The 13,828-nt window shown below is 45.5% G+C and overlaps 1 protein-coding gene across 1 annotated transcript in view; it reads right to left on the reverse strand.

Annotated features, from left to right (window-relative positions):
• PPP1R36 (protein phosphatase 1, regulatory subunit 36) overlaps nt 1-8,716 on the reverse strand; it is a 13,691-nt gene extending 4,975 nt beyond the window's left edge. The window contains 8 exon segments of the mRNA XM_009701665.1: nt 1,382-1,473; nt 1,475-1,523; nt 5,402-5,500; nt 6,418-6,459; nt 6,461-6,482; nt 6,604-6,725; nt 7,409-7,489; nt 8,619-8,716. Coding sequence (XP_009699967.1) covers nt 1,382-1,473; nt 1,475-1,523; nt 5,402-5,500; nt 6,418-6,459; nt 6,461-6,482; nt 6,604-6,725; nt 7,409-7,489; nt 8,619-8,716 — 605 coding nt within the window.
• Between the last annotated feature and the right edge of the window lie 5,112 nt (nt 8,717-13,828).

A 13,828-nucleotide genomic window follows, 5' to 3' on the forward strand; every position in this document is an offset into this window, starting at 1 on the left:
GGATTTGGCAGCGAAGGCTGCTCCCAGGAGTGCCCAGTGAAATGCCGATGTGCCAGGATGCAGAGGGAACACATTCTTAATTCTCATGGTCCAGCACCTTGTGGGATGGGGCACACTAAAATGAAAGCCCTGTTGGGACAGCAATTTCAGCTCCCCTTTGACTCCGTCATTTCACAAGTTACCTTCCTCTTTTGATTAGAAGGAAACCCAGGTTCCCCCACCCCAGCCAGGAGCAAGGTTGCCCAGAGCTGTGTTGCAGGAAGGCAGGTAAATGTTTGTGACTCCTCAGAGGGACTGGCAGCAGTTTCACACCAACTGACTGAAAAAATTTGCCTGAAACTGCTCTGAGAAGATCCCAGGGGACTGGGGTGCTAGGTGGGGACTGCCAGCTCCTTTCTACTGCCAGGGAAAGGAAATGTTGTGCAGGAATAAACATGGCTGAGGAAAGAATCCCTAACACTAGCACGGTGTATGATCTCTCTGTCATTGTGTTCTCCTTCCACTAACCATTTTTTGTGGTATTTAGTTGCTGGCCAGGGTTAAACCACACCACCTTCATCTCCTCTTAAAATTCCCCATTACTTGTCTTCATCATTCCCTTGGTTTCTCTGCCTTTTCAAACACCTTCCCATCCTCTCCTGCCTTCTTCAGTTTCTTTTTTAATTCCCACTGCGGGTTTCTCTCCCCTTTCAGTTCATTGCTGACCATTGCATCTAAAGAGCAGTTGGTCTCCACCACTCTGAAAACGCCATGCACCGTCTTCCCCGCTCAGAGGTAGGAGCCCTACACCTCCAGTGCCCAAGCACAACCTCTTCATGTCTCTACTCCCTTCACTTGCTGCCCTTGAGGCACATGGTCTCCCTCACTTGCTAGACTAGTAACCTTATGCCATCTCAGACTTGGCATAACAGGAAATTTATGCAGGGATCAGTGGCAATCAGCAGGTACATAACCATTTGCTTTCAAGATTTAGTTAAGTGGAAGTGGCAGGGGTAAGATCCAGGGCTGGCACCAATTTTTGCCCTGCTGACTTTCATGTTGAACCCATTAAAGTTTCCTGCTCTGTGTATCTAGCAAGGCTTCCGCATACCAGAGCCAGAGTTTTCCAGTCTGGTATCCAGAGCTGTGCTGCAACTCATTGTGGCCAAATCAGTTGGCAACAGCTCACCAGAAACACTTTCGGAGTCGGTTATGAGATGAGATAGAGCTGCAGGGAGATCAGGACACTCCTCTGTCTCATGGTCCCTTAGCCCTCTGTGACTGTGTGGCTCACAAGACATTTATTACCCTGGGCATTCACTTGTGTCACTCAGTAGAGATCTTGACCCTGGACTGCTGTGGCCCTTGACATAGTGAGAGTCCCCAGAAGGGACTGGCTTACTTTCCAGTAGGCATGAGGCACTGCTGTGCCATGCCTCCGAGGAGGAGAAGGTTACAGTACACCTTGGCAAGGTGAATCCTGGCCACCACTAAACTTCACCAACACATTGTCCATTTCTTTCTTCTCTAAAAATATCATAGTCCTGCTTAAAACAAAAAGGGGAAAAAAGTTTTCGGGGAAGGTGCTCTGGACAGAAGGAATGCTAGAAAGAGTGACTGTTCTGAGAAGTTAAGCGTGGTTTTCAGGCACATAAACCAATGTACTGTGTGACACCACTATCAGGGGACCCCTCTGCAGCAAGGCTGGTTTCAGATGCTTCCAGCACAGCTTGGCAATGCTGGTGGGGCCACAAGGCATGGGGGCTTGGACCCAGACCATCTCTCTTGCCCCACACAACATATAAGCTGCATGCCCACAACCTGTCAGGTTGCCATCTTTGATCCTGCATAGCTTATGAACGCTTTCTGCAGCCTGCATAAAAGCCCTGGGTGTGCATTTAGAGATCTCTGGGCGCAGGCTCTGTCAGCGGGCGGCGTGGAGCAGTGGGTCTGGCTCATTCAGAGACAGCACTTACTGCTCTTCAAAAAGGCACACAAAGGGCCTCTAAACAGGAACGGCTGACACCACAAGCCTGTATTTTAAACCAGTTCAGATCAAACACTAAGGAAGTGCCAAACCAAAGAGCTCTCTATTTCCTCTGCTTCCCCTGTAATCCACCCCACTGTCTGCCGGTGCCTGGGAGCGCTGCCGGTCTAAAAGTTACCAGCCTCCTTTCACACTCAGGAGAGCTGGTTTTATCTGTCCTATCCCTGATGGCCTCCAGCTCTAAAGCATCCTACCAACCCACCTTTAATAAATTAGGACAATTACTTGGGGCTTCTCAAGGATAATTGCTAATAAAATTCAGCAGATTTTCCCCAAAAGACATGAAAGAGTTGGAAGCAGAAACAGAAACTAAAGGGGAAAGAAAATGAAGGACAGAAATAATAGCCCTTGTACCATTCATGTCTCATCCACCGCTGGTGAGTTTTTGTTCTTAGAGTCACATATTTCTGAGGTGAATACTCCCAAGCTGTCTCCAGTGGGGGAATGCCACATGTCCGCTGCTTTGGAAAACTGGCTGGTTGTTTTTGAAGTAAGTTACAAGATCTTCATGAACCTAGAAAAAGCCAGGAAAGCCTCATGCTTGGATTTACAAAGAATCAGCATGGCATCAACAAAAGACAAAGTCACAAGAAGTCAAAGGTGTCCAGATTCATCCTGACTTTCTCTGACAGGAACCCCTTCCAATCCTTTTTTTTCCAAAGAAAGTTTAATGCACAGAAGCAATGAATTCTGAAGCCAGGATGGTCTTAGATGTTCTCTTGAGGGACTGTGGACACCGATACTTCTACACAGTCTAGGTTCAAGACAGTTGAGGAGCTATTCAGACCATCAGGGCTGGCTCCCTGTGGACAAAAGTAGACCAAACAGATGAGTTAGGTGTCTCTTGTAGGCAGCCCAAATGGCAGGAACCCCAAAACACACCAACTAGGAGCAGGAATAACCAGCGTTGTTTTCTGTGTTACTAGGTTATCACACAGGGTCTACAAGAAGAGCAGCTCAGGGACTGCAGAGCCATTGGATGTGTCTGTCGTATAGGAACATGAGGCTGGTAAAGGACTAGGAGGGTCACCAAGCCCTGTCTCCAAGTAATCTGTCTGTCAGTTTAACTGGGAGCAAATTATAGGTATGACTAACAAGAAACATGAAATGGTACCGGCATGTCTTGCCTCCAGTCTGTCTCTACTTGTGGCACACAGCCAGTACTACATAGGAAAGCAAAAAAGCCTCTGAAACTAAACTATATCTTGGAGGAAGGGGGAGGGAGTTTTCTTCCTGAGCAGGCTGCTGACAACAGCCCTGAGCATGGGATTTTTGTGGGATAGATATAGGAAAAAAAATGGCTATGCAATCTTCTTTCACATTCTCTCAAATACATCAGCATATCACAAACGCAAGGATTCTTATCACAAGTGTAATTTTATGTCATTATGATTCTATTACGTAGTTATAAAATCCCTTTCACAAGCTCACGGAGCTCCACCTTCAGAAACACAGTAGTTTTCTTGCCTGCCCCCACTACTTCCTAGTGGAAGATCATTCCAGAACTTTACTCCACAGGAGGGAAAAGAGAGTCCTTGCTACATTTGATTTGAAATATAGCACATACCAAGTTCAGAATTAGACCAGGTGGGCAGCAGAGGAAATAGGACATCTTGAACCGAGAAAGAACATGCAATATCAGAAAGCTCTTCACACCATGATTAATATCTCCCTGCTCCTCCAAGTCAGCTAAGATGCTAAAACAATTAAGGGTGAAATTCAATATTAAATAGGATCTAAATTTGCCTTTTGTCATCTAATTTTCCTTCCTTGCATTTATCCTTCAGTAGATCAATATCCTGAATTCCTGCTTCTGCATGGTGTCTCTTCTTTAAGCTTCTGTGATGTTAACACTGCATGCCAGTAATCCTGACAAGCAAGCCACTTCCCTTCAGGAGAGGTAATGAATCTAAATAAAAACAGTATTGTAGAAGTGGAGAGTCAGTATATGTTTCCCATCAAAAGGCAGGACTCACTTTGGGATCACTGCATGGCAGAAAACACCAAGAAGTCTCTCCTGGCAGGGTTTATCCAGTGCTTATAGCTGATACCTACTAACCAGAGCCCCCTTGATCCAGGAGACACAACCCTATATTGCAATAGGTCCAAACTCCTCTTTGTTTCAGTCTGTTTCTGCATTGGTCACACCAGTAGATGATATGAGCCATATGGAGGTGTCACAACCCATGGACTCACCTCCTTGTCCTTTAACAGCCAAGAGTGAGGGGATCATTTTGTAAATTGCAGCCTCGAGCACTTCAACTGTATCTATGACCTTTGTGTTTGAAACTATGCTGATGGTTTTCTTCATTTATGAATTATTCCTTGTACAATGAAAGAAACATCTGCCAATCTATGAATGTAGAACAAATCAATTCCTTAAGGCCAGCAATCCTCCAACAGTCTGTTCTTCAATCCAGATAAATCAGGCCCTTTTTACATGAAGGCTTCATGAATTGTGAAGTGAGTAATCATTAAGTGTTTTAAGAAAATGGTCAAGAGTTCTCAGAGACTATTGTAGACTCCAGAAAATCACTGAAGTTTCTTCCAATCATGGTTTGTAACTCTGCAATGTTTTCTCCCAAGGCACATAACCCTCTAACGCAGCAGCTCCTAACTATTCCCCTGGCATCCCCACTTCCACTCCGCAAGGTAGCAAGTGTGGTCACACACCCTTGCTTGGGAACTGCTTTCCTAGCATATATTCTTCATGCTGTAACATGTTTCTAGCACCTAAGAGTCATCTGAGCCTGCTTTGCAAAGTATTTAGAAATGAAGTCTTAAAGCGATGTGACCCACAGTACAAATTAACACCCAGCAGACTCAGTTGCAACTATTTGCTGCTCTGTATTGCAAGCAGAAATGACTGGATGCTAATGTTATTACTGGGAAATAGCATTAAGGGATGGTAATTTGATCCAGGGCACCCACATAGATTTAACCTTGGTGGCAGTAGTAATGATTTATTCAAATTATAGCATTACCTTGAGGAGCCAAATTATTTCGTGACCCCATTGCAGGAGAACTGGATCCAGCCACCATCTTGAAAGGGAGACTACAGTGATGCCATGCCACACGAACAACAGTGCACGCCGCTCAGGGCAAGGCTGGGGAACAGCAGGGTTCAAACCCTCCCAGAAAATCTTTCTCTCTACATAGTCAGAGGAGCCTACGTCCTGGAGAGCACAGAGGACAAGGGGATGGGAGACCAAGGGTTTTTTTCCTTAGTATTCCATATATAGACTGGGCCAGTATAGTAAGCAGTCCTTGCTCATTCGCAGAATCCCACTGATTCTGACACCAAAGACTGCACTGTGATTCCAGATTTGCTGGGGCAAGCTCTGTCTACTTACGCCCCTAAAGTCTTGTACTCACAAAATCAAGGATCTGCATTTCTTTTCCAGGGCAATTTTTTCCAGGTAAAAAGATAGGTGGAAGAGCAGGGCCATGAGGAACTCATCTAGTTTCTCATTCCTAAATGGAAGGTAGAAAGGTCACTGTGAAGTCTGCAGATTTGCAGATATAGACACCACCAGATCATTAGGAAAAAGAACAAAGCCTCTGCTCGGGGGCCTGCATTATACCAAATATTAGCTATATGGTTGAGACCTATTCGTAGCAAGCACTCCACCCCACACTAAGACTTTGAAGGCTTTTAGAGAATTACTAAGAGAGTCCAATAAACATGCTGAAGAGTGGATTGAATTGGATGTTACCAGGCATACTTCCAAGAAGGATGTTTTCTGCACTGAACATTCTGGAAGAGTGACATTCACATTCAAAGGAAAAGGGGGACAACTCAGACAACTCTCCCCTTCTGAAAGGACAGTATGGCTAAAGCTCAACAAGGTCTACAAATACATTCCTAAGTCAAAGGCAATGCAGCCACTGTATGGCCCTGGTGATCTCAGGGATATGCCTCTGAGATATGATGCTCCGCCTGCTGCCTCCTCTCTTTTAGCCTATAGAGAAGTAATGCCGATAAGCAACAGCAGCAAATAATGAGCCCAGTAGCTCTGATGGGAACAGCAGCAGCACAGGAAGGCAGTCCAGATTCCCAGTCGTGTTAGCGCTTCTGGTGCACACGGTGTTGTGGATGCGCTGGCTAACAGGGAATTTAACTTAGAGTAAAATGGATCACAACCTTCAGATATTTAGGCCCAAATTCTTGGCTTCCTTTAGGTAACAGAGTGGAAGGCTTTCAAACAGGTAATACGATTATTTCTCTGCATGTGTCAAGAACAACATGCATTGGGCATTGTCTCCCACTGAACCTCACAGATGAGAGATTTTAAACCTCTGATATTTCTTATTCTACTCCTCATACACCCTTGTCCCTCCACTACCAGCTACACACACATAATTCTCAAAACAAACTCTAAATGACATACCTCATAACTACTGCAAATGATAACATGTGATGTGACTCTTGCTTCTTTCAAAAGCAAAGCAGCATCTGAAAACATACAGAGGAGAAAAACAATATTTTCTCCAAAAAATTGCTAGTGTTAGTAGAAATAGCTTTCTGACTTGTATGGGCGATGCCTTGCTGATATGAAATACCAGCAATTACTCACATTTGACATCATCCAACGTCATATATTCGTGTTGTAGCCACTTGGACAGCCTATGCAATTTCCCTTCCTTGTCAGCCAGCCTTCTTTCAGGGAGTGTTGTACTCCAATCATCTTGGAAGATGCTAGTGGATGACCAATACATAACACTTAAGGACACAGTGTTAATTCCAGTCTGAGAATATTAAGATTATCTACCTGGTATGTACTCTCTTCACTGCACTCAGTTTCAAAGGGACAGGCAGTGAAATGTGTTTGGCAGGTATCCTGAACTAACTTTCAACTATTATAACAACAAAACAGGCTGAGGATGTTGAGAGAAATAGGACATTTCACCTCTAAGGTTGCGTCTGAAGTTGCTCTTTTAGTTGCTAATATAATAAATTATTATTTAGATCAAAGGGGTTTTAAGTAATGCATGAAAGTCAGCTATACTATGTTGTGAATTTATAAAATTAATAATACTACTTTAATCTTTGAAGTGCCTTACACAGATGAATTAATTACCTCACAATACGCTTCAGAGTGGATGAGAATTATTACCTCGTTCTGAGCGGTCTGGAAAGAGCAACAAAGATGCTGAATGACTTTACCAAAGTCATACCAGGCTACTGCCTGAGCTAGCATTCAACACCAGGCATGTCTGGCTCTGTTTTTAAGTTCAGACCACTCACCCACCCTGTTGAAATGACAGCTGGCTTCCTGTTTCACGTGCTCTGTTCAGACATGATCCTCAGACAATGAATGAAAATATTCCCACCCAAATGATCTTGTTTCTTTTTGAGCTAGCCTAGTCGAATTGAGATACCTCTTTAATGTCTTGTCAAGCATTTCCTGAAAGTGGATATTTTTTCCTTCCTTCAAGTTTTCCTTAGCTGCTGGATTGTAGCTGAAATACAGAGTATGAGCGTGCAGTAGTATGAGTTTTAAATTACTAGCAGCAGTAAAAAGAGGTCAACATGCAGTGATACAAAGGCATATCTATTTTGGCCTCTGACCCTGAGAAAACGTCTGGGTTGTGGTGAGGAAAACGTGAGACATTGTTTTCAAAAACAGAGATGCAAAAAGCAAAGGGGCTTCCCCAGGTCCTCCTGCTGTCTCCTGCCACCATATGCACCATGCCATGTAAGCCCTTCAAGCAGTGTCTCAAGTGGCTTTAGGAAGATTTCAAATGCAAACTGTTCCGTTCCAGAGCTTTTCTTTGGGATGGTTGAGGGCAGAGACAGGCAGAGGTCACCAGGGAGCTCACACCTCTCCCTGGAGAGTTACCGGGCAGCGTCAGCGGCGTTCCCAAGCCCAACGGAGAAGTTGGCTGGAGCTGCTGAGACACAAACCATGAAAGGTGCCTGCAGTAGCCCTGTGACCCCGGGAGAGGTGAGCAGCCTGGCTCCACCATGACAAAGGCTTGGAAAATGCCCAGCAGGGCAGGAGGCAGCAGCGGGCAGCGTGTGACTGACCCACCGCCACCATGTTCCACCACGCTCCCTGCCCCGCGCTTGAGAAGAGAGCCAGGGGAATATAGTTTGGGTGTTGGGGTTTTTTTGCCACAGTGGTTTAAATGGCCTGATAAAGTCTTAATCCACAACTGTCACAGACATTCAAAGCACAATTATGTGAACTTTGTCCCCTGCAGAGCTATGGTTTCCCTAAAGGTCTGCAGTCCTCTGATGCTCACCATTGCCCATAACACCGGCTACAGGGAACATCAGTCCATGGACCTCTATCTATAGACAGGTGGGGTGGCATTTGGCCCTCATGTCCAGCACTGCTGCTCCAGTGCATGGTGCTCATTTCTGACAGATGGCAGGACTCACCCGTACTTTTAGCTGTCCCTCTGTAGTGGGTCCAGCTTGAGAGCAGTATGGAGTAAATGCATGATGCCACAGAGCAGCAGTTAAGGAACTCCAGTGTCAATTTTAAAAAAAAAAAAAAGAAAAAGTAAAAATTTGTCCTGCAGTTGAAACTGCTGTATCAAGGCCTAAACCTGCATAATTTGAAACTCAACATCATTCTTTTACCTTGCAAATTCAAGTGTGTTAGTATCATCTTTCCGGTACCCCACGCCTGGAGTTACTTTTATCATCTGCAAGACAACAGCATATAGACTACATGTCATAAATGTATGGTCAAGTTCTCAGCCCAACAGTGTTTATAACACAAGCACTCTGCATATGGGCCACTTTGTACCTTTCTTCAGTCTGCTTTTCACCTAGATGTTGTTTGTGTGCAAGTTATTTGAACAGAAGTTCTCTGAGATTAAAGGCTGCCAGTATAAGAAAGAAAAACATGTAGCTGTCCTTCTTTATGCCTTTCAGTTTATGAATAAATAATTGAAAGTTTGCTAAGAAACATCAGTTCTTTGATTGCCTGTCAATCTATAAAAAGTGAGAAATCAAATGGAGCCATGCATTAAACAACACAGTGCTTTTATTTGTTGGGTTTTTTTTGTAATATTTATGTAATTGTAGAGACGAAGTATCAGGAGAAAGGAAATCTTTGTTTAAAAATGGTGTATGTCATGCACTTTCCTGATATTCTGGGAACTTTATATAAACACCAGATAGACCCTTCAGAGGGCACTGGAGAAAACTACTAGTAACAGCATTTTACAGTATCTATATATTTTTTTAAAATCCATACCAAAAAAATCCCCTGGAAATAAATAAGATCTGTTAGTCCTTTCTTAATTAACAAGAGAGATTTGCAAACCCTTAACTATTATTTGCAGGTCACCTTTAAAGCAAAATGACTCTTATTGCTGAAATCCTTCTGCCTACAAATTTAAACTGAATGAAACTTTAAGGCTTTCTGTGACTTTTCGCCAGGTACCATTTAGCCAGACAGCCACAAGCTCTCACAAATTATTGCTCAATCTAATTTGGTAGTAGAGTGCTGGATACGGGACACAAGAATAATTTCACATCAGCCGCCAGCAGCCTATGCGATGGTTAGACCACAGAGATGAATATTAGGAAACCGTGGCTGTAATCCTTTGACAAAAAGTGGTTATTTCAACTTGTCTGTTCTAGTCTTTGGTTCCAGCTTTCTAATACTGGTTTACAACTCTCAGATGAAAAGGGCCATGCAAATGCTGCACCTTTATGTTACACACAAGGGATTATGAACCATGAAAGAAAAATAGAAAAGGTAGTAGTACAGAATCACAGTATCACAGAATGGTCAGGGTTGGAAGGCACCTCTGGAGATCATCCAGTCAAACTCCCCTGCCAAAGCAGGTTCACCTCAAGCAGGTTACACAGGAACGCATCCAGGCGGGTTTTGAATATCTCCAGAGAAGGAGACTCCACAACCTCTCTGGGCAGCCTGTTCCAGTGCTCTGCCACCCTCAAAGTACAGAAGTTCTTCCTCATATTCAGATGGAACTTGCTGTGTTTCAGTTTGTGCCCGTTGCCCCTTAACCTGTCTCTGGGCACCACTGAAAAGGGGCTGGCCCCATCCTCTTGACACCCACCCTTAAGGTATTTGTAAGTATTGATGAGATCCTCTCTCAGTCTTCTCTTCTCCAGGCTGAACAGACTCAGTTCCCTCAGCCTTTCCTCATCAGGGAGATGCTCCAGTCCCCTCATCATTTTCGTTGCCCTCAGCTGGGCTCTCTGCAGTAGTTTCTTGTCTTTCTTGAACTGGGAAGCCCAGAACTGGACACAGCACTCCAGATGTGCTCTGGCCTCACCAGGGCAGAGCAGAGGGGGAGGAGAACCTCCCTCGACCTGCTGGCCACACTCTTCCTCATGCACCCCCAGATACCATTGGCCTTCTTGGCCATGAGGGCACATTGCTGGGTCATGGTCAGCCTGTTGTCCCCCAAGACTCCCAGGTCCCTTCTCCACCAAGCTGCTCTCCAGCAGGTCAACCCCCAGCCTGTACTGGTGCATGGGGTTATTCCTCCCGAGTGCAGGACCCTACCCTCACCCTTGCTGAACTTCATTCAGTTCCTCTCCGCCCAGCTCTCCAGCCTGTCCAGGTCTCGCTGAATGGCAGCGCAGTTTTCCGGTGTATCAACCACTCCTCCCAGTTTTATATCATCAGCGAACTTGCTGAGGGTACACTCCATCCCTTCATCCAGGTCGTTGATGAACAGGTTAAACAAGACCGGACCCAGAACTGACCCCTGGGGAACACCACTAGCTACAGGCCTCCAACCAGACTCTGCACGCTGATCACAACCCTCTGGGCTCTGCTATTCAGCCGGTTCTCAATCCACCTCACTGTCCACTCATCTAGCCCACACTTCCTGAGCTTACCTATGAGGATGTCATGGGAGACAGTGTCAAAAGCCTTGCTGAAGTCAAGGTAGAAAACAGCCACTGCTCTCCTCTCATCTACCCCACCAGTCATGCCATCATAGAAGGCTATCAGATTGGTCAAGCATGATTTCCCCTTGGTGAATCCATGTTCACTACTCCTGATAACCTTCTTTTCCTCCACATGCTTAGACATGACATCCAGGATGAGCTGTTCCATCACCCTTCCGGGGATGGAGGTGGAGCTGACCGGCCTGCAGTTTCCTGGGTCCTTCTTGCCCTTTTTGAAGACTGGAGTGACATTGGCTTTCCTCCAGTCCTCAGGCACCTCTCTTGTTCTCCATGACCTTTCAAAGATGATGGAGAGTGGCTTAGCAATAACACCTACTAGCTCCCTCAGCACTCGTGGGTGCATCCCATCGGGGCCCACAGATTTGTGGGTGTCCAGTTTGCTTAAATGATCTCTAACTCGATCCTCAGCACAGCAAGGCATAGCAAGGCCTACCAAAGCATCACAGGAAGGAGAAAATACTGAATGAGTGTCCCTAGCCACTGTGCTCCCTGCCTGGGGCAGTGGGACAGGTCCCTGCCCTGCCCACCCCATGGAGCCTCCCATGGCCCCCGGGATCTGCTGCAGAGGCAAATGTGAACAGCAGCAGCAGCAAGATGGAGCTGGGAAAGGTTGGGAGACTCACAGATAGCATGGGGCTTGCCTGGGACACTGCCAGGAGGAAGGGGATAAGGCAGGCACTGTTTATGGCAGTATCCTGGTGACAGTCCGCTGTGCCCTAGGAACCCCAGATCCCAGCATGTAATTCCCCCTCAGCCTGCTCTATGGACTGGGACTCGTGGTCTGTGTGCTCTGCTCCTTCCCAGCTCTGCTAAACAGCTTCCCTGGGTAACATTTTAGTCCAAACAGGGAAATTAAGTGCTTTCCATGTGATAACACCTCCACAGCCACTCATTTGGGCTTACTGTGTTTTTGGTGGTCGGGAGCTGCAGAGGTTTTCCTGGTTACTGGCCCAGGGCTGGCAGTAGTGAGGGCAGCTGCCCCTGGTCTCTCTGTTATGGGCATTGATGTCTGTACAGCACTCTGAATGTTAAACATACTTTAGCTTTGGACTTTACAAATTTTAAAAGTATAGCTAACCAGGTCACAAGCCTGTGACATGACCTAGGTCCCTATGCGAGCAATCAGCTCAAGATTTGCAAGTTGCCCCTGGAAATAATTCCTGTATGCTAAGGCGTGTTGCTTGAGGGTGTGATGTTGAGGGAGGGGTTTTGATCTTTGGAATATTGTGAAGCATTTGCTTTTGCAAGCAGAGAATCTCTCATAATAGTCATTCACAGTGGATTAGTGTCATGTATAACTGGTACTGCTTTAGATCACACCCAAAATTGGTACAGATTATATTGACAAAATGACTTTTTGCCAACAGAAGTCAAGTGCCCATGAAGGGCGAGGTTTCACGTTACAGCTAAGCCAGTATAATAGCTAGCTCTGGATGAAAGAGGCATTCTTGCTCCCACCAAAGTTTTCCCATCATTTATCTTTGTGTTGATTCTTTATTTTCTCTGTCCCCACAGTAAGGCGGCTCCATAAACTCTCAAAAATAGTAATCCAGCAAAAATAAATGAGAAGCTTCCTGTTGAGTTAGCATTTTACATCAGTTCATGGTGGAGTCAGAGAAGGGCCAGCAGAGATGCAGATAAAGATAAGGGGACAGGGGGAGGACCACACCTTTCAATAGATCAGGTCAGCTATAAGGTGAAAACCAGCCACAATCTAGGAAAATTTTGCTAGGACAGCTGCACTAGGCCAGTATGTACTTTGAAGAGATGAAAATACCTGACCAAAGACTTTTAGACAGGTCAGTTCAGTAAGACAGAACAAACATTGCCTGTGCTTTCAGCTCTTAAAGCTGGCATCATTCATTTTTGCAATAGTTTCTAACTAGGGAAAACACTCCTGAAAGCAACACTGAGATGTTCATGACCACATAGAAGAACAAATGGACAATACAATGTGGGGAAAGAAAATTTCTGTAAAACAACCTGTCCCTAACTTCCCCCCATTTCCACAGCCTTCCAAACACTGCATCTTTTCTCCTGTAGGTACGCTTTAAAGGTTTATCCATGCAAACACAATCAGTCCATGGATAACTAAGCAAGAATCTCAAATCAGCCTGAAAATTCAGCTCTGGCTCTGTTCTCTACAGCTATCTCTTTTTTTTTTTTTTTTTTTTTTTGACAGTTGTATTGTGTATGTTGTGTTTCCAGTTGCTATTGCAGGCTGCCAAGTACATATCCATGACTTGGCAGCCAAGTTACATATTTAAGAGGATGAGAGAAGCAGGTTTGGGAACGACCTCAGATCTCATCCATGGCAGCCAGGCAGCACTATAGAAATAGGCTCCCCATCAGGGGAAAGGGGGAGGTGTGGAACTGATGGCTCATCAACTCATTTTTATAGAGCAGGGCTGTCATTAGCCTCAGGAAACCATGGGCCCATCTTGGCTCCCATAAAAGCCGTGTCAAAAGAACTGCCAGAAGTAAAGGAGATGTTGCAGATACTCAGGGCTACCTGTGTTAGCGTTCATGGTGCAGGAGGCAGGGAAGACAAGCCTTCGGCCATACTAGAGTTGGAGAAAATTGGTACAAAAAGTCCAGACAAAAGATGAGGAGAAACAAAGACTGAGAACTACCTACAGGGAGAACAACTGTGACTGTAAAGACTGGTACTAAGAGCTAAAGACAGCTGGCTAGGCAGGCAAGGAAGGCCTGGGAATCAGTGCAGCAGATATAGGTGAACTAGAGGAAAATGAAGACAAATCTTGAAGGAATTGGTGGAGAGTGGGACTGAATTGGCTCTGGCCCAGCACAGGGGCCAGGACAGACAACAGTGTTAGGGGAAACCCCGAGACTGACTGAGTTACCAGGGCGGGAGACTTGGGATACTCAGACTC

Source organism: Cariama cristata, unplaced genomic scaffold (assembly GCF_000690535.1).
Source record: "Cariama cristata isolate BGI_N322 unplaced genomic scaffold, ASM69053v1 scaffold18616, whole genome shotgun sequence".
Lineage (NCBI taxonomy): Eukaryota > Metazoa > Chordata > Aves > Cariamiformes > Cariamidae > Cariama > Cariama cristata.